The sequence below is a fragment of the Coregonus clupeaformis genome, chromosome 21 (assembly GCF_020615455.1).
Source record: "Coregonus clupeaformis isolate EN_2021a chromosome 21, ASM2061545v1, whole genome shotgun sequence".
Lineage (NCBI taxonomy): Eukaryota > Metazoa > Chordata > Actinopteri > Salmoniformes > Salmonidae > Coregonus > Coregonus clupeaformis.
Window position 1 is genome coordinate 6,082,472 of NC_059212.1, and position 20,651 is coordinate 6,103,122.

General features: G+C 41.4%; 1 protein-coding gene and 1 long non-coding RNA gene across 3 annotated transcripts in view; one reads left to right on the plus strand and one right to left on the minus strand.

Moving 5' to 3' along the window:
• The window catches only part of LOC121539027 (MAM domain-containing glycosylphosphatidylinositol anchor protein 2-like), a 195,640-nt gene that overhangs the window by 138,171 nt on the left and 36,818 nt on the right, over window positions 1-20,651 (minus strand). Inside the window, exons 1-2 of one of the 2 annotated variants that reach the window (XM_045206173.1) lie at window positions 8,257-8,556; window positions 2,022-2,161 (exon numbers count right to left, since the gene is read on the minus strand). In XM_045206173.1, the coding sequence (XP_045062108.1) occupies window positions 2,022-2,161; window positions 8,257-8,287 (171 nt within the window). In that variant the 5' untranslated portion in view covers window positions 8,288-8,556. Of the gene's footprint in view, window positions 1-2,021; window positions 2,162-8,256; window positions 8,557-20,651 lie in introns of those variants that run through there. The other variant, XM_041847215.2, reaches the window with a different exon arrangement.
• On the plus strand, window positions 3,404-4,764 carry LOC121539029. The gene is made up of 2 exons (XR_005995313.1): window positions 3,404-3,685; window positions 4,134-4,764. It is a non-coding gene; the product is annotated as an uncharacterized LOC121539029 (long non-coding RNA).

The window sequence follows — 20,651 nt, forward strand, 5'->3', positions numbered from 1 at the left end:
ATCCATCACATTATTCCTAATAGTATTTGGCCTTTTAAAAAGTCTCCGCCATGATTTTAACTCTCCTCCAGAGCCCATGTAGCCTGGCACCCCAATTAAAGGGCTAAAACATGACGGGCCCATTAGCGCTCATTAGTCTGACGTCTTGTCATCGGCTGGAACAGATAGCACCGACGGATCAATAGAGCCACCACTACCAGTCATGGCATGTGTCACTTTGATTATGTCCTGAGCTGAACACAGAGTCCTGGGCTGCAATCGTCTAGTTTTGGTCTGAATGACAGTAAATTGTTCACTGGCCACGACTTCATGGAGTTATACTGTACTTCTGATCATGTCCTGAGCTAAACACACTCGTGGGGTTGCAATCGTCTAGTTTTGTCCGAATGACAGTAAATTGTTGGGGCGGATTTAGCACCGAATTCCACGTAGTCGAACGCTGCGCTTTGGATTAGGTCAAAACATTTGGGGCTCCATTTGAAGCCAGGCTCGTCCAAAGACCCTCCTAACACTATATTATCTGATGGCTCTCTGGAGCAGCCTAGTAAAACCTCCCTATATCGAAGTTCCATTCAAACAACTAGACAAAAATCACATTACTTAAATCTATTGCAACAGTACAAAAATGCAACCTAGTACAAAATGTCTTGGAGCAAATGGCGATGGAACCTACTCTTCTGGAAAAGGAAGATATGACGCTCATCACTGAGGAAGAAAACATTCTCAATCTCGCGTCTTTAGCAACAAAAAAAATTGGAAAATGCAGAATGAACATATCATTTGGCCTAGCTAGGACAGCTGAGTCTACAACAGCAGAGAAGAACAATGTCCTTGGCATTATGGCTCTGTGCCTCTGGCTGGTACACCCCTGGCTTCAGCAAGTTAACACCTCTGTCAGTATGGGGACAAGGCAGCCGATGCCAGGGCTGGATGATGCCCAGTAGCTCCATCACTTACGAGCCCCAGAGGCCAAGCTCTTGAAATCTACAGTTTGAAGTCCATCCACCCAATGAAATGGTGGTGAAATCACTAATATAGTACCCGGCTTCATTGTAAGCTGCCATGGCGCCATCTCTCTGTTGTCGTATAGTTTGGACAATTGGACGGTGCAATGAGGGGGGGTGATGGATCTCAGTCAATTCATTACTGTGGAACAATACTGTAATATAGTGGAGATGGATGAAACCATCTGTCATCAGAGTCCTAGCACATCACATAACCAATCCCACAAAAATACATTCCATCCCCAGTGATACATCCCCCCCATCTTAATCATCCATTGTGTCAAATCCATGTATGCCTTTCCCATTCATTCACTTGAATATGTGAGTAATAAAAGATGACTATCACACGCATTCATGAAGACTCCATGAGAAATGTAATATGCACTTTTCCAGGTCTCTCTTGCTTTTAGTGTAAATGTTTGAGTCCCTGGGTAGTTCTGTAGTAGAGAACATCAGATGATTTCTCCTCTGGCTGTTTCCCCCAATGGGGAGCTCCTCTTCACTCGGTGTGATTGCACTCATTTGCACATGGAAAGACCTGGACAGAACAACGTGCCGCTGCTGCCGCTGCCGCTGCCTAAAGAAGCCTCGCGTCTGAGCGCGCGTGACGGCGCCCCACCTGCTCCGCTCCGGCAAATTTAAGGCAGTGGAGTGGAAGTCTAAGAGGTGGAGGCTTTAACAGGAGCCGTAGAAATATAAATGCTAGAAGGGACAAAGCCCCACCGTACCACGGCAACTTGACTGGTACACTCATGGCTACACTCAATATGGTCGCCTGTCCGCCCTTCAAGTAACGTTGACTTAAATTAGTGTCTGATCTAGTAATTCTAATTATATGCTCAGACCACGGCAACTTGACTGGTACAGTCATGGGTACACTCAATATGGTCGCTGGTCCGCCCATCACAGAACGTTGACTTGAATGGTAATGTCCGTTCTAGTCATTCTAATGATATGGCACAGACAATGCTGTACGTCAGTAAACTGGATCTGGGGATAGTGCAGTGGTGATCTCACCTGAGGTCGAGGGTGGCCCGAGACCAGACAAGCTAGCTCCAGGGTCTCTCCCTCCCGGATGGTGTAGACGCGCTCGGTATAGCGCTCCTCCTCGATGTTGCATGCGTGGCCAGAGTGGATGATTCGGACTGTAGGAGGTGCTGTTGAGGAACAAAATATCAAATAAATTAATGTCAGGTTCAATGAGAAACACAGACGTAACTGAAGTCATATCAATCCTTTTTAATAAAGTGGAAAAGTGGATTATATCACAATCGATTAAATATAAACACATCTGGAGACCTTTTTTTGGAGAGGGTAGTGCGTACTGCCCAGTACATCCCTGGGGCCAAGCTTCCTGCCATCCAGGACCTCTATACCAGGTGGTATCAGAGGAAGGCCCTAAAAACTATCAAAGACTCCAGCCACCCTAGTCATAGGCTACCACACGGCAAGCGGTACCGGAGCGCCAAGTCTAGGTCCAAAAGGCTTCTTAACAGCTTCTACCCCCCAAGCCATAAGACTCCTGAACAGCTAATCATGGCTACCCGGACTATTTGCACTGCCCCCCCACACCATCCTTTTTACGCTGCTGCTACTCTGTTAATTATTTATGCATAGTCACTTTAACTCTACCCACATGTACATATTACCTCAATTACCTCGACTAACCAGTGCCCCCGCACATTGACTCTGTACCTGTAGCCCCTCCCTACTGTTATTTTATTTTACTGCTGCTCTTTAATTTATTTTTGTATTTTTTTACTTAACACTTTATTTTCTTTAAAACTGCATTGTTGGTTAAGGGCTGTAAGTAAGCATTTCACTGTAATGTCTACACCGGTTGTATTCGGCGCATGTGGCAAATACAATTTGATTTGATTTGACACGACAGCGTTAAGGTGGCTAATTAACTGTGAACAACTTCTCCTAGCTAGCTAACAAACTAACTCGGCTAACTGTGGGGCAAAACAATTCAGATATGTAAAGTTAATTAGCTACTGCAACGCTCTTTGATAGCAAATGTAAATCTGACTAGTCTCTTTACTAATGTTTACATTTTGATGTTTGTAATGTCTCCAATTTCCAAGTGTGTAGAAACAGAGGTATGGCTGAAGTCACTGTCAAAATAACTAGCGTGTAGAAACAGCGGTATGGCTAAAGCCACAGTCCATATAACAAGCGTGTAAAAACGGTGAGAAAAGTATGGCTAAAGTCAGTCCATATAGTCTCGCGTTGCCATACCTCAAAAATCACGTTGTCACGCCTCCCTTGGAAGTCTGGAGAAATTTGAATCGCAAAAAACGGTTTGAATGGTCCGCTGGCTCCCAACGGCAAGATTTTGATTGGATGTTACATTACAAGAACCCTCCCCCCCCAACACGCCCGTAGAAGAGGCGCTATGTGTTGTGTGCGTCACTGTTTTCCGTCCGGGTAGTTGTTGTTGCCTGTGCTCGTTTCAAGTTATCAAGTGTATATTTATTGAAATTGAAAGTGGATTACGCTGGTACAGTCAAACGTCACAACACGTTCTAAAACGCTCTGGTGACAAACACTTTTTTCCTTGAATCCATTCGTCCACATGGCTGTGCTTTACTACCACCGAAAATACAGTAAAAATGACTAATTATTTTGTTTTTGTAAGGACCCCCCAAAAAACGGAGGCTGTGAGAGAACCCATTCAAGTAAGTAAATGCATTTTTTTAAATGTTAAAAAACAATGTATTATTAACTATCTAGCTGGCTACAGTAGGCCACTTTGTAGGCTAACTCAACTGAGCTGCCAGCTAGCTAGCTAACTTTACACACAGTTTAGCTAAGTGAATTAAATGTCATCAGCTAGCTAACCTCCTATTAGCTAGCTATCTTGATGTAATAATTGTACATTAAAAACAGTCTCCAAATGCATTTGTAGATAACATCCATGGAAGAGAGTGAAATTGCAGCTCCAGCTGTCAGTAAAGGGAGAGTGTTGGCTACTGGACAGGGCAGGTCATTTTGTGGGAGGACATTATGAAAATATGTTCCAGTTCCTAGAGGGGGAAATCTTTGAGGACAGAGCAACATTATATTCAGTGCTGTCTAATTAGAGTATAATGAAGCCGGTTTCATTGTGACGTTTTCTGTCCTCAGATATGGAAAGCTGTGAAAGCCTGTTTGCAGATGAAGAGAGAGGTTGTAAGAGACTAAGGGTATATCCTATATGCCATGGGTTATATGTGTAGGCCTACCTACAGTATGTTAGCAAATGTTGGATACAAAAATACAGTTAAACATCACACACAATGTATAAACCTATTACAATTGGAGCAGGCCAACCCTGCAGGATGTCTGCTGGGTGTGCAGGGTTCTGTTTCAGCCCAGCAATAACAAACAAGATTTAACTTATCAACCCTAATGAGTTGATAATCAAGTGTGCTATTGCTGGGCTGGAACAGAAGTCTGCTCACCCAGTAGATCAGGGATCAGTGGAGCGAGGTTGGCCACAGCTGGTATGGCGTTTTTTTTTGTTCACCTGAAATTATGCTTTAGTAGTAATAGCCTACTTGTGACCACTCAGTTATACGTTGTTGTTTAGACTAATACGTCTAATCTTTACATACGAGTTAGCTTATTTGTACATTTTGAAGTGATGAAGTGTTGATTCTTTGAAGTGAAGTGTTTAAACTGGTTTTAATTGTTAAACTATTATCCAAAATGAACTAGTGTCAATGTTGATTTAATCACAGATTACAATCCTGCATAAAGAGGGGAGGAGGTTCTATCTCTGTGTCTGTTCTGTGTTGTATTCTTAAATGAACATTTCCCTTTTTGTCTAGTTTGATTGTCACTCTGTCTCAGTATACCAGCTAGGTCCTCTGTAGCTCAGCTGGTAGAGCACGGCGCTTGTAACGCCAAGGTAGTGGGTTCGATCCCCGGGACCACCCATACACAAAAAATGTATGCACGCATGACTGTAAGTCGCTTTGGATAAAAGCGTCTGCTAAATGGCATATTATTATTATGTGAATCCATTTAGCATCTTATCATTTGGCATGCATCGCCAATGCAGCCAGAGACCTACAGTAGGATGTAACTACTGGTCTTATTCGCATCTGTTATCTGAAGCAGAGAATGGCTAAACTCACACATTGTTTACATGTTGAGCTATATGTTCTCAATTTAAAATGATACCAGTAGACAATGTGTATGAGGCAAACCATATACCAGATTTTGTACATGCCTTTTAAGTGCCGACATATAAAAAGAAGTGCAAATCCAACCCTTGTAATTTTAGGTACAAGATGAAAATAAGATGACGACAATTAGGCTACAGGAGATGAGCATTACAGGTAACATTTTATGAGATTCCTTTAATTTCATTCATTTTAGCAATGTTGCTTGCTAAATGAATGCAATTCCCATAGTTAGACAGTACATGGTTGCTCTACGCATCACTGACCCTGGATAAGCTAGCGACTGGGCTAACACAGCTAAACATTTAGGTCAATAATATGCTGGTTTTATTTTTATTTAATGTTGGCTTAATAATCGTGAGAGAAAATGAACTAGCTAGTAGCTAGTTAACAAGGTTAGCTGACTTTTCTTAAAATGAACCTCATTGTGGATAGCTACTTGTCCCTCATCCTAGCCTTTACAGCCAAATATCACTTCAGAAAAATATTGATATGGCCGGCATTGTAGACTCTCTCCCCCCTCTTGCTGCAGCTAAGCGCATCTCAAAATAACACAAATGCTGTGAAAACCAGTGTGCTGGCAACGCTCTAAAACGCTTGTTTTGTTTAAATGTTTTGCCCTCACGCACTGTTGCTCCTAGGCACTAATCTAGTGAGCTCCTATGGAGCTCCGCCCTAGCAAGGAATTTGATTGGTTTGACGTGTTGCAAGGCGTCACTGATTTATGCTGGGTTCTGACCCCTCTAGCTGATTTCTGCCGTAGAACTTCCTCAGGCTTCCCGTTTGTGGTTCGCAACGAGGCTACAGTCCATATAACTAGCATGTAGAAACAGAGGTATGGCTAAATTCGCAGTCCATATAACTAGCGTGTAGAAACAGTGAGAAACAGAGGTATGGCTAAAATCACAGTCCATATAACTAGCGTGTAGAAACAGAGGTATTGCTAAAATCACAGTCCATATAACTAGGGCAATTTGTTTTCCCCCTGGTCAAGTCACATGTTCATGAAAAACGTCTGCCTCTGCTACGGATATTATTCATCTTTTGAAACAGGAGATAAAAAATAACTTTCTTATTTGACTTCACAAAGCTGTGCACGGGAGACAGACCAGCCGGGATGTTTCCAATATTGACCCCCCCATATGAACAGCCAGAACTGAAGCCTTCAGTATCACAGAGCTGGAGTCATTCCCCCAAGTAGCTCTGAAATTAATGTAATTTTCTACTATCCCTTTTGAGGTAGTCTCCTATTGTGTAGAGTAGTTTAGTGCAATGTGTTTAAAATGTGCTGTATGAAATGAAAATAATGGATTTAATGTTGAGAATGTGTATCGGGAGGCCATAACGCAACATAAGAAAACTTTATGAGCCGGGAAAATATATGTTTTTACTCATACTGTGGGGCAAAAAGTCACAAAAAGCACATAGCAATCAGTTATGCTAATAATAAACCACAGGCCCGAAATAGCCAACGAGCTAAAGGTTACGGCTGTTCCATCGGATTGCACAACAAAGGGAAAAACTGAAAGTATTGTACTTCCTGTGTGCCAGCTGCCTGCAACGTACCCTGGCCTACTTTTCTATTATCTATTTTTAGAGAATGAGTCCCTTTTCCTCCACATGACTCTGCTAATGTGGCTCTCCTGTGATGTCAGTCTTCTCCGTAGCGTGCCTCACCAAAATATGGCCCCATAGGATGACAATGACGCGAGTTCCCATTTCCTTGGTTCAGTGAGTAGCATATGTTCAGGGTTTAACATATGGAAACGTGTCTCGTGTGGATTCAAATAGAAGACAACGACCTCGTAGAAAAGAGCGGCAAACAATTGGGACGTGTGTTCGTGGAGCCTGCATTCGCCCACATAAAAAAAAACACTACAGTTTACTATAGAATGCTGTAGTATACTGTATAATCCTATACTCCACACTGTAGTATCACTCGATCGTGTAGTGCTTACTAAATAATCTTGTAGTATACTATAAGACACACAGTAGTATCCCTCGATCGTGTAGTGCTTATTAAATACTGTTTTTATCGATTGGACTGCTAGCTAGCTTTGTCGATGCGGTTTTGATTTGTGCTGTCCTTGGGGAGATCATGCCGGGGATTTCCTCTTGAGGTTCTCCCTCGATTGTGTAGTGCTTACTATAGAATTGTTTAGTATAATATACTCCACACTGTAGTATCCCTTGATTGATTTTTTTTTGGACTATTTAGAAACGCAATACAACCACAAATGTGGATACAATGCATTTAGAAATTTGTCGAGAATAACACAAACGTTTTAAATGTATTTCCATTGTGGTCCAACATGTTACAGCTAACCCACATTCATAAAATACTACAGTATACTATGGTCTAAATACTGTAGTATTAATATATACTACAGTATTTACTGTAGTGTTTTTGCAGACTTTACTGTAGTAACACCTGCCGACTAGGGTTAGCTAAAATGGCACAGCTACCACACTACGCCAGTTACTGTTTAATGAAGGGAACACCTCAACCAGAACATAAGACACACAGGCTTGTGACAGGCCACCTATTGAGTTGGGTCAACAGTTCTGAGCAATGCAACGGACCAGACAACACACCTTTGCAAAAATAAACAAAAATGTATTACAATTGTAACATCTAAACGTTAGCAGTTCTAGGCCCATTAAAGGGAAACTGTACAGAGGCAGATATAAAGAAGAAACAAAGTTGTTTAAAGCTTAGAGGATTAGGTTAGCTTGTTTGACAGAAACAATGCACATTAGAGGACTAAAAACAAACAATACTGTACTTCTGATGGTTAGAAAAGAAAGAACAGTGAACCACTGCATTTACAATAAACAGTAGATATTTTAGAAATACAAATTACTTTACTTAAAAAGAGTCACTATTGGAGGGCACTGCCAATAAACTGCCTGGACCTCAGAACAGCAAAGCCTCTCCAAACAAACCAACTGAAAACAGCAAAGCCTCTCCAAACAAACCAACTGAAAACAGAAGGACATTATTACAGTGGCTTTACATAATTAACATCTTGAATATTGTCACATTAATAAACTCACTGATGGTCAAACTCAACACCTACCATTCAGAACAATTGACCACACTCCAAACATTTCTTCAAGACAACGTGGTCACAAAATGGTTGCTCACAGAAATCATCCAACAGCACCGCCACTGTACAGTCTATACACACAAAGTCCCTCCCAGGTACAAAGCTCTCACCTGAACATGTGCTTTTATACAGTTCTCTCTTCTTCTTCAGGGTTTAATGGCGGTTGGCATCCAATATGTTGCATTACCACACCCAACTGGACTATAATATAAATCCATTATAATTTGTGATACAATCCATTCATTAAAAACCCACTACCCATTCCACTACTTTGACCCTATCTGATGCTGCACCATGCCAACAGCCTGGGAGGACGGGACACCACCACTCAACACACCCTGTAACTCTTCTGAAGTCAAATCTCGTGCACCCAAATACATCTCTGCAGCTGCCACCACAACATCTATTTTCTGTGATTTGCGTTCCATCTCTGTGGTACAGTTGATAACCATTGCTATGAACAGTAAGAAGCCAACCTTACTGAAGCATACAGTATATCACTCGTTGGCCTATCCCTCTGTTCTTGCACAGATCTACTACTCACAGGGTTCCTCTCAGGATCCCTCAGCCTTGACCCATCCTCCTCTGCTTTCTTCACTGCCTCAGCATAAGATACCTTCTGCACTACTCTGACTCTAGCCACCTCAACCTGCCTCTTTCGCACTGGACACTTCCAATCCCCAGCAACATGGGTGACCCTACAGTTGACACACACAACTTTATCGACCGAAACGACACAATCCTCTGTCCCATGCCCTCCTGCACACTTCCCACATCTTGGAATCTCCCTCCTACACACTGCTGCGTCATGACCATAAACTTGCACCTGAAACACCACAGTGGATTCTGCACAAAAGCTCTAACAGGAAAACGGATATATCCTAACATTACTTTGTCTGGTAAAGACTCTGACTCAAAACTCAAAAGGACTGACAATGACTCCTCTGTTTCACCATGCTCACCACCGGGTCTGCGTCACACCAAACGGCGGGCGTCACAAACACCAGGAATCTTCAACTTCAATTGCTCCACCTCCACACTACCCCAGAAATCACTCCTTTCAATGGTGCCCTGTTCCTAAGCGCAAAGCAAGAAACAGATCTAGACCTAAGTTGCATGACATGGAGCGCCCGATCCCTCTGGACAGAAGAAACAAATATCACAAGTCCACTACAGGTTACCTTCACTGATTCAACTACACCCAAATCCTTTCCCACCCACCTTGAAAAAACATTAGTGACATCTGCTGGTCAGCAATGAAAAGCAGCGTTTGATGTTCATATAAAAACAAATCCACAATATTCATCAAATCTCTGGCGGCTAGTTGTGGGTCTTAGTAGACTACTATCAATTACCATATAGGTTCGCAACTTTCATCATGCATCCCTTTTTTGCTGTGAATCGTTCTTTTTTTTCTGTCAAAAACTGTGAATCTACGTCATTATTTTGGATGCTTATACTTTACTAAATAAAACTAATTGTTTGAACAACAATGTGCAGAAAGTGTGGTTTCACTTTTTTTTTTACTTTTAAAAAAATGCCTTAGCTGGGATTCAACCCAATTCCCTGTTGTTCTGGTCCCCGAGACCCCAAATCTACCTGCTGAGCTACCGTTCAGGTGACGGTACATGAAGAAATTGAACTACATTGTAAGGTGTCCAATAGAGGCCGGTGTTTGAAAGCAACTTGGAATCGAAGAAGGCACCAGAACCACGGCAAAAATCTGTGGAATCTCGCATTTTGCAACACAGTTTGAAAAACCACGTGATTTAAAAAAAATAACGAAACTTTGGACGTCGCTGATCATGTGATAATAATACTTTGAAACGAGCATCGGTACATTGTGTCAGATCAGTAGTGCTAAGGACAATCCTTTTATCTTATAGAAGAGGATAAGAAGAGGACTCCCAAACCATTGTTTGATATCGGCCACTAATGGCTGTGTATTGATAACGGCTCAGTCAAACAGCCATTTGGAGTCTATTGATCTGTTCTCTTTGGTACTAGTAGTTTTAATGGACGCGTTAATAAATGTTGCACTTTTTGTGCATTGCCTTTGTTATGCTCACTAGGCCTACTTTATGTCTATGCTTGCTACTTTTGTTAGTTTTATAATGTTTGTTTGCTAGCCATGCTATGCTAAATTAGCCTGCTCTAGCTTCGGCCTACCTCGCCCCTTACTGGCCATTCGTTGTTAATTGCTGCTATATTTATTTACAGCTTTACCCATTTATATGCTTATTTCTTTTTGATTATTGTCATTAACAGATGATTAATTATGTTCATTGCTGTTATTGACCCGTATTATTTGTACCTTCCTGTCTCATTTTAGATAAACCATACTCCATACAAAGCCAACCAAGTCTCCATTCAAGACGAGTCTCATGTCAATCATTCCCTGCCATGTGTCATCTCCATTACCTGAATCTAGAAATACTCTTAAACTGAACTGCATCTCTGCCTCCGCCTGCTCTTTACCTGGAGTTCCACTGTAGATGGGTATCACCATAACCCTCACCTAAACCTTAATCAGTTACTTGGTGGTTCGAGGCCTGAATGCTGATTGGCTGAAAGCCATGGTATATCAGACCGTATACCACGGGTATGACAAAACATATTTACTGTTCTAATTACGTTGGTAACCAGTTTATAATAGCAATAAGGCACCTCTGGGGTTTGTGGTATATTGCCAATATACCACGGCTAAGGGCTGTATGCAGGCGTTGAATCATCAGCACAAGAACAGCCCTTAGCTGTGGTATATTGGCCAAACAGTGGCTTGTAAAAGTATTCACCCCCCTTGGCATTTTTCCTATTTTGTTGCCTTACAACCTGGAATTAAAATGGATTTTGGGGGGGTTTGTATTTGATTTACACAACATGCCTACCACTTTGAAGATGCAAAATATTTTTGGGGGTGAAACAAACAAGAAATAAGACAGAAAAACAGAACATTTGAGCGTGCATAACTATTCACCCCCCCCACACACACACAAATCTCTGGAAGACTGAAACAGGTTTCCCTCAAGAATTTCCCTGTATTTAGCGCCATCCATCATTCCTTCAATTCTGACCAGTTTCCCAGTCCCTGCCAATGAAAAACATCCCCACAGCATGATGCTGCCACCACCATGCTTCACTGTGGGGATGGTGTTCTCGGGGTGATGAGAGGTGTTGGGTTTGCGCCAGACATAGGGTTTTCCTTGATGGCCAAAAAGCTCAGTTTTAGTCTCATCTGACCAGAGTACCTTCTTCCATATGGTGAACACCAAACGTGTTTGCTTATTTTTTTCTTTAAGCAATGGCTTTTTTCTGGCCACTCTTCCGTAAAGCCCAGCTCTGTGGAGTGTACAGCTTAAAGTGGTCCTATGGACAGATACTCCAATCTCCGCTGTGGAGCTTTGCAGCTCCTTCAGGGTTATCTTTGGTCTCTTTGTTGCCTTTCTGATTAATGCCCTCCTTGCCTGGTCCGTGAGTTTTGGTGGTTGGCCCTCTCTTGGCAGGTTTGTTGTGGTGCCATATTCTTTCCATTTTATCATAATGGATTTAATGGTGCTCCGTGGGATGTTCAACGTTTCAGATATTTTTTTATAACCCAACCCTGATCTGTACTTCTCCACAACTTTGTCCCTTGGTCTTCATGGTGCCGCTTGCTTGGTGGTGCCCCTTGCTTAGTGGTGTTGCAGACTCTGGGGCCTTTCAGAACAGGTGTATATATACTGAGATCATGTGACAGATCATGTGACACTTAGATTACACACAGGTGGACTTTATTTAACTAATTATGTGACTTCTGAAGGTAATTAGTTGCACCAGATCTTATTTAGGGGCTTCATAGCAAAGGGGGTGAATACGTATGCAGCGCCACTTTTCCGTAATTTATTTTTTAGAATTTTTTGAAAAAATTTATTTTTTTCATTTCACTTCACCAATTTGGGCTATTTTGTGTATGTCCATTACATGAAATCCAAATAAAAATCCATTTAAATTACAGGTTGTAATGCAACAAAATAGGAAAAACGCCCCCTCGGGCCTTATTGCTTAAATATACTACAGTCACGTCTGCAGAAATACTACAGTGAATACTATAGTATAGTACCATCATGTCTGCAAAAATACTACAGTAAAAACTATAGTATCCTACCATCATGTCTGCAAAAATACTACAGTGAATACTATTTTGGGTTAAATGCGGAAGACACATTTCGGTTGAATGCATTCAGTTGTACAACTGACTAGATATCCCCCTTTCCTTCCCCTTTATAGTATACTACAGTAATGTCCGCAATAACACTACAGTGAATACTATAGTGTATATAAATATAGTAATACTACAGTATTTAGACCATAGTATTTTTTCATGTGGGTCCAAATTGAATAACTTGGATTAAAGGCTAGTGTTTTGAGCCAGCTCAAATGTTTTTTTTTTCTTTCCAAATCTGACATTCTATCAGTGCCAAGCCATCTGTGTGGAGTTCTGGGCAGGTCCAATCATACAAGCTGCCAAAACATGATTACCAGTTCACTTTTGGTGTAGTCATCATGGTATAAGACTTGCTGTCTATCTCTGACTACAGCCCATCTCTACCTCTGACTGCAACCCATCACGGATACAGGAGAAGCTAAAAATATGTGAGGTCAAGGGATCCATGCAATGTGTTATTCATGAAGCTGAAACTTCACTATAGTAGCTTGATGAACTCTGCAGTAAATTGAAATTGAAAGTCTGGACGAGCAGCAAACATCATCGCTGAACTGAATGTACTCATTTTGCATATCAAATTCAGCTTTCAAAAGGATTTTGTTTTTACTTCCATAAACACTGTCATTCGCATCTGTCATATTTTTAGGTAGCGTAATTGTGGGACTCACTTCTCTGACATGAACTGCACAGACATCTGAGCGTTTCAGAAGCAGCGGAGGGAGTGGCAAACCAAGTACCAGGATAATCATAGGGACAAACATAGCCACTCTAACTCTGCACACTGGCAACTGAGTTGGCTAATGGTTATCACTTTGAGCAAACTAGACCCAGGATGGCAGGAGTGGGACAGTACTACCGCTTCTCTAAAAAACCTAATACAGAAACCATTAACCAACGACCATAAATACAAGGGGATGGGGAAATAGATCTACATATTTTCATTCCAGGTACAGTGAATGACACAAATCCCAGCTTTGTCAAAGCTAGCAAGTGTTTTAGCTGGATTGGGTCACAATGGGTCCACACACACACACACACACACACACACACACACACACACACACTGGGGACACACACACACACCTGAGCCACAGTCCCATTTGGACCTGTAATCCCCTATCTACAGCGATCTCCTCTATCTTCTCCATCTCTCTAATCAACAGCGGGGCCGGGAGGATAATAGCCCTGATTGGATGAAGCGGCCCGCTGCCATTCCTGATAATCACTTAGATACACATGACAGGACAACTGCATGGGGACTACACCACATCCACAGGCTGCTCCCGGCCGCTACACAGTCACTCCGGCTCGGCTTAGCCTGCCAACCTGGCCTGTACTCCCTGAATCTCCCCCACCCACCACCCTCTAAACCAACGCATTACAACAACATTCTGGGAGGGAGAGCAGAGTAGCAGAGCACGGATCCATATTATACCCCCTTTCTCTTAATGCTTTAATCTCTCCCACCCCCAGCTTTGGGAAAAGCTCCTGACTGTTTACACAACAGCACATGGAGATGCTGAGTACTGAGAGGCAGGCCCACACGCTTGGTTTGCTCCTCGGGTTCCCGGCACCATCGCTGACTGGACAAGCCGAAGATGATTAGGCCTAGCTGGATCCGGCGGGCGGTGATTGGGAGAGGCAGTCTCTGAGTGTCATGACGTGTAATGATAGAAGATGGGGATGGGGACTGCTGATTGGGATGGCACCGTCTGGGAGGAGGCACCGTCTGGGAGGAGGCACCGTCTGGGAGGAGGCACAGTCTGGGAGGAGGCACAGTCTGGGAGGAGGCACCGTCTGGGAGGAGGCACAGTCTAGGAGGAGGCACAGTCTGGGAGGAGGCACAGTCTGGGAGGAGGCACAGTCTGGGAGGAGGCACCGTCTGGGAGGAGGCACCGTCTGGGAGGAGGCACTGTCTGGGAGGAGGCACAGTCTGGGAGGAGGCACAGTCTGGGAGGAGGCACCGTCTGGAAGGAGGCACAGTCTGGGAAGAGGCACAGTCTGGGAAGAGGCACAGTCTGGGAGGAGGCACCGTCTGGGAGGAGGCACAGTCTAGGAGGAGGCACCACTTTGAAGTGGCAATTGAATGAGAGCAGCAAAATGATGAATTACGTTTCATTACAGAGCCGTTAATTCCTCAGGGGTTATTGTGTGGCTGAATGGAGGCTTGGCGACTGTTGTTTCCAAGGCCTGCATCATCTTCGCTGCTGGTCAAAATGAGTGAGTCTTAATTAAGCAAATCTGTTGTCAAGTGTGAAATAGGCCTAATGTCACAAGCAATTCACAACCCAGGGAAGTTTTGTTTGAAATTCAAAATGCATCCAAGATCTCTGTAAGGAGGCAGGCGAGGTTGTTTTCCATTTGTCCCGTGCCTTGAACTTTGAGGAATGGAGAGGCCGAGCCAAATGAATGTAATATCCCGTCGAGCATACTGATGACAAAGCAGAACCTCCAGGGCTTTACTGTGTGACACAGAGTCCCCTACCTCTTCTACATGCAAATACAAGCAGGTGAATGAACCGACGATAAGCTCCAGTGCATTCTTCAACCGCAATCACACATTCTGAATCGACTCGTCCACTTTTGGCCCTGATTCAGAGAACTGTGCCCTTCTGTCCTTCCACAATCCGCACCACAACTCATGTCTCCTTAGCTCCAGTAAGTGCAGATTCATTCGGTGTAGCGCCACCACCAGTCTACATGTGGATATATGACCTAGCTCCAGGGGTGACAAGACTCCAGATGTTCTGTGAGCAGCTTTTTACGTAACAGTTTGGAGCTTTTGGAGCCATTACTGTAAGATCACATTGTGGTTTGGTGTGATGATAAAACATGTACCGGTAAAATTATGTTATCAACATGCAGTACTGTACTGTAGGCTACATTATGTTATCAACATGCAGTACTGTAGGCTACATTATGTTATCAACATGCAGTACTGTAGTGTAGGTTACATTATGTTATCAACATGCAGTACTGTAGGCTACATGATGTTATCAACATGCAGTACTGTAGGCTACATTATGTTATCAACATGCAGTACTGTAGTGTAGGCTACATTATGTTATCAACATGCAGTACTGAAGGCTACATGATGTTATCAACATGCAGTACTGTAGGCTACATTATGTTATCAACATGCAGTACTGTAGGCTACATTATGTTATCAACATGCAGTACTGAAGGCTACATTATGTTATCAACATGCAGTACTGAAGGCTACATTATGTTATCAACATGCAGTACTGTAGGCTACATGATGTTATCAACATGCAGTACTGTAGGCTACATTATGTTATCAACATGCAGTACTGTAGGCTACATGATGTTATCAACATGCAGTACTGTAGGCTACATTATGTTATCAACATGCAGTACTGTAGTGTAGGCTACATTATGTTATCAACATGCAGTACTGTAGGCTACATTATGTTATCAACATGCAGTACTGTAGGCTACATTATGTTATCAACATGCAGTACTGTAGGCTACATTATGTTATCAACATGCAGTACTGTAGTATAGGCTACATGATGTTATCAACATGCAGTACTGAAGGCTACATTATGTTATCAACATGCAGTACTGTAGGCTACATTATGTTATCAACATGCAGTACTGTAGGCTACATGATGTTATCAACATGCAGTACTGTAGGCTACATTATGTTATCAACATGCAGTACTGTAGGCTACATGATGTTATCAACATGCAGTACTGTAGGCTACATTATGTTATCAACATGCAGTACTGTAGGCTACATTATGTTATCAACATGCAGTACTGTAGGCTACATGATGTTATCAACATGCAGTACTGTAGGCTACATTATGTTATCAACATGCAGTACTGTAGGTTACATTATGTTATCAACATGCAGTACTGAAGGCTACATGATGTTATCAACATGCAGTACTGTAGGCTACATTATGTTATCAACATGCAGTACTGTAGGCTACATTATGTTATCAACATGCAGTACTGAAGGCTACATTATGTTATCAACATGCAGTACTGAAGGCTACATTATGTTATCAACATGCAGTACTGTAGGCTACATTATGTTATCAACATGCAGTACTGTAGGCTACATGATGTTATCAACATGCAGTACTGTAGGCTACATTATGTTATCAACATGCAGTACTGTAGGCTACATTATGTTATCAACATGCAGTACTGTAGGCTACATGATGTTATCAACATGCAGTACTGAAGGCTACATTATGTTATCAACATGCAGTACTGTAGGCTACATTATGTTATCAACATGCAGTACTGTAGGCTACATTATGTTATCAACATGCAGTACTGTAGGCTACATTATGTTATCAACATGCAGTACTGTAGGCTACATTATGTTATCAACATGCAGTACTGTAGGTTACATTATGTTATCAACATGCAGTACTGTAGGCTACATTATGTTATCAACATGCAGTACTGTAGGCTACATTATGTTATCAACATGCAGTACTGAAGGCTACATTATGTTATCAACATGCAGTACTGTAGGCTACATTATGTTATCAACATGCAGTACTGTAGGTTACATTATGTTATCAACATGCAGTACTGTAGTGTAGGCTACATTATGTTATCAACATGCAGTACTGTAGGCTACATTATGTTATCAACATGCAGTACTGAAGGCTACATTATGTTATCAACATGCAGTACTGTAGGCTACATTATGTTATCAACATGCAGTACTGTAGGCTACATTATGTTATCAACATGCAGTACTGTAAGCTACATTATGTTATCAACATGCAGTACTGTAGGCTACATTATGTTATCAACATGCAGTACTGTAGGTTACATTATGTTATCAACATGCAGTACTGTAGGCTACATGATGTTATCAACATGCAGTACTGAAGGCTACATTATGTTATCAACATGCAGTACTGTAGGCTACATTATGTTATCAACATGCAGTACTGTAGGCTACATTATGTTATCAACATGCAGTACTGTAGTATAGGCTACATGATGTTATCAACATGCAGTACTGAAGGCTACATTATGTTATCAACATGCAGTACTGTAGGCTACATTATGTTATCAACATGCAGTACTGTAGTGTAGGCTACATTATGTTATCAACATGCAGTACTGTAGTGTAGGCTACATGATGTTATCAACATGCAGTACTGTAGTGTAGGCTACATGATGTTATCAACATGCAGTACTGTAGGCTACATTATGTTATCAACATGCAGTACTGTAGGCTACATTATGTTATCAACATGCAGTACTGTACTGTAGGCTACATTATGTTATCAACATGCAGTACTGTAGGCTACATTATGTTATCAACTTGCAGTACTGTAGTGTAGGCTACATTATGTTATCAACATGCAGTACTGTAGGCTACATTATGTTATCAACATGCAGTACTGTAGGCTACATTATGTTATCAACTTGCAGTACTGTAGTGTAGGCTACATTATGTTATCAACATGCAGTACTGTAGGCTACATTATGTTATCAACATGCAGTACTGTAGGCTACATTATGTTATCAACATGCAGTACTGTAGTGTAGGCTACATTATGTTATCAACATGCAGTACTGTAGGCTACATTATGTTATCAACATGCAGTACTGTAGGCTACATGATGTTATCAACATGCAGTACTGTAGGCTACATGATGTTATCAACATGCAGTACTGTAGGCTACATGATGTTATCAACATGCAGTACTGTAGGCTACATTATGTTATCAACATGCAGTACTGTAGGTTACATTATGTTATCAACATGCAGTACTGTAGGCTACATGATGTTATCAACATGCAGTACTGAAGGCTACATTATGTTATCAACATGCAGTACTGTACTGTAGGCTACATTATGTTATCAACATGCAGTACTGTAGGCTACATTATGTTATCAACATGCAGTACTGTAGGTTACATTATGTTATCAACATGCAGTACTGTAGGCTACATGATGTTATCAACATGCAGTACTGAAGGCTACATTATGTTATCAACATGCAGTACTGTAGGCTACATTATGTTATCAACATGCAGTACTGTAGGTTACATTATGTTATCAACATGCAGTACTGTAGGCTACATGATGTTATCAACATGCAGTACTGAAGGCTACATTATGTTATCAACATGCAGTACTGTAGGCTACATTATGTTATCAACATGCAGTACTGTAGGCTACATTATGTTATCAACATGCAGTACTGTAGGCTACATTATGTTATCAACATGCAGTACTGTAGGCTACATTATGTTATCAACATGCAGTACTGTAGGCTACATTATGTTATCAACATGCAGTACTGTAGGCTACATTATGTTATCAACATGCAGTACTGTACTGTAGGCTACATTATGTTATCAACATGCAGTACTGTAGGCTACATTATGTTATCAACATGCAGTACTGAAGGCTACATTATGTTATCAACATGCAGTACTGTAGGCTACATTGTGTTATCAACATGCAGTACTGTAGTGTAGGCTACATTATGTTATCAACATGCAGTACTGTAGGCTACATTATGTTATCAACATGCAGTACTGTAGGCTACATGATGTTATCAACATGCAGTACTGTAGGCTACATGATGTTATCAACATGCAGTACTGTAGGCTACATGATGTTATCAACATGCAGTACTGTAGTGTAGGCTACATTATGTTATCAACATGCAGTACTGTAGGCTACATTATGTTATCAACATGCAGTACTGTAGTGTAGGCTACATTATGTTATCAACATGCAGTACTGTAGGCTACATTATGTTATCAACATGCAGTACTGTAGTGTAGGTTACATTATGTTATCAACATGCAGTACTGTAGGCTACATTATGTTATCAACATGCAGTACTGTAGGCTACATTATGTTATCAACATGCAGTACTGTAGGCTACATTATGTTATCAACATGCAGTACTGTAGGCTACATTATGTTATCAACATGCAGTACTGTACTGTAGGCTACATTATGTTATCAACATGCAGTACTGTAGGCTACATTATGTTATCAACATGCAGTACTGTAGGCTACATTATGTTATCAACATGCAGTACTGTAGTGTAGGCTACATTATGTTATCAACATGCAGTACTGTAGGCTACATGATGTTATCAACATGCAGTACTGTAGGCTACATTATGTTATCAACATGCAGTACTGTAGGCTACATTATGTTATCAACATGCAGTACTGTAGGCTACATTATGTTATCAACATGCAGTACTGTAGGCTACATTATGTTATCAACATGCAGTACTGTAGGCTACATGATGTTATCAACATGCAGTACTGTAGTGTAGGCTACATTATGTTATCAACATGCAGTACTGTAGGCTACATTATGTTATCAACATGCAGTACTGTAGTGTAGGCTACATTATGTTATCAACATGCAGTACTGTAGGCTACATTATGTTATCAACATGCAGTACTGTAGGCTACATTATGTTATCAACATGCAGTACTGTAGGCTACATGATGTTATCAACATGCAGTACTGTAGGCTACATTATGTTATCAACATGCAGTACTGTAGGCTACATTATGTTATCAACATGCAGTACTGTAGGTTACATTATGTTATCAACATGCAGTACTGTAGGCTACATTATGTTATCAACATGCAGTACTGTAGGCTACATTATGTTATCAACATGCAGTACTGTAGGCTACATTATGTTATCAACATGCAGTACTGTAGGCTACATGATGTTATCAACATGCAGTACTGTAGGCTACATGATGTTATCAACATGCAGTACTGTAGTGTAGGCTACATTATGTTATCAACATGCAGTACTGTAGGCTACATTATGTTATCAACATGCAGTACTGTAGTGTAGGCTACATTATGTTATCAACATGCAGTACTGAAGGCTACATTATGTTATCAACATGCAGTACTGTAGTGTAGGCTACATTATGTTATCAACATGCAGTACTGAAGGCTACATTATGTTATCAACATGCAGTACTGTAGTGTAGGTTACATTATGTTATCAACATGCAGTACTGTAGGCTACATTATGTTATCAACATGCAGTACTGTAGGCTACATGATGTTATCAACATGCAGTACTGTAGGCTACATTATGTTATCAACATGCAGTACTGTAGGCTACATTATGTTATCAACATGCAGTACTGTAG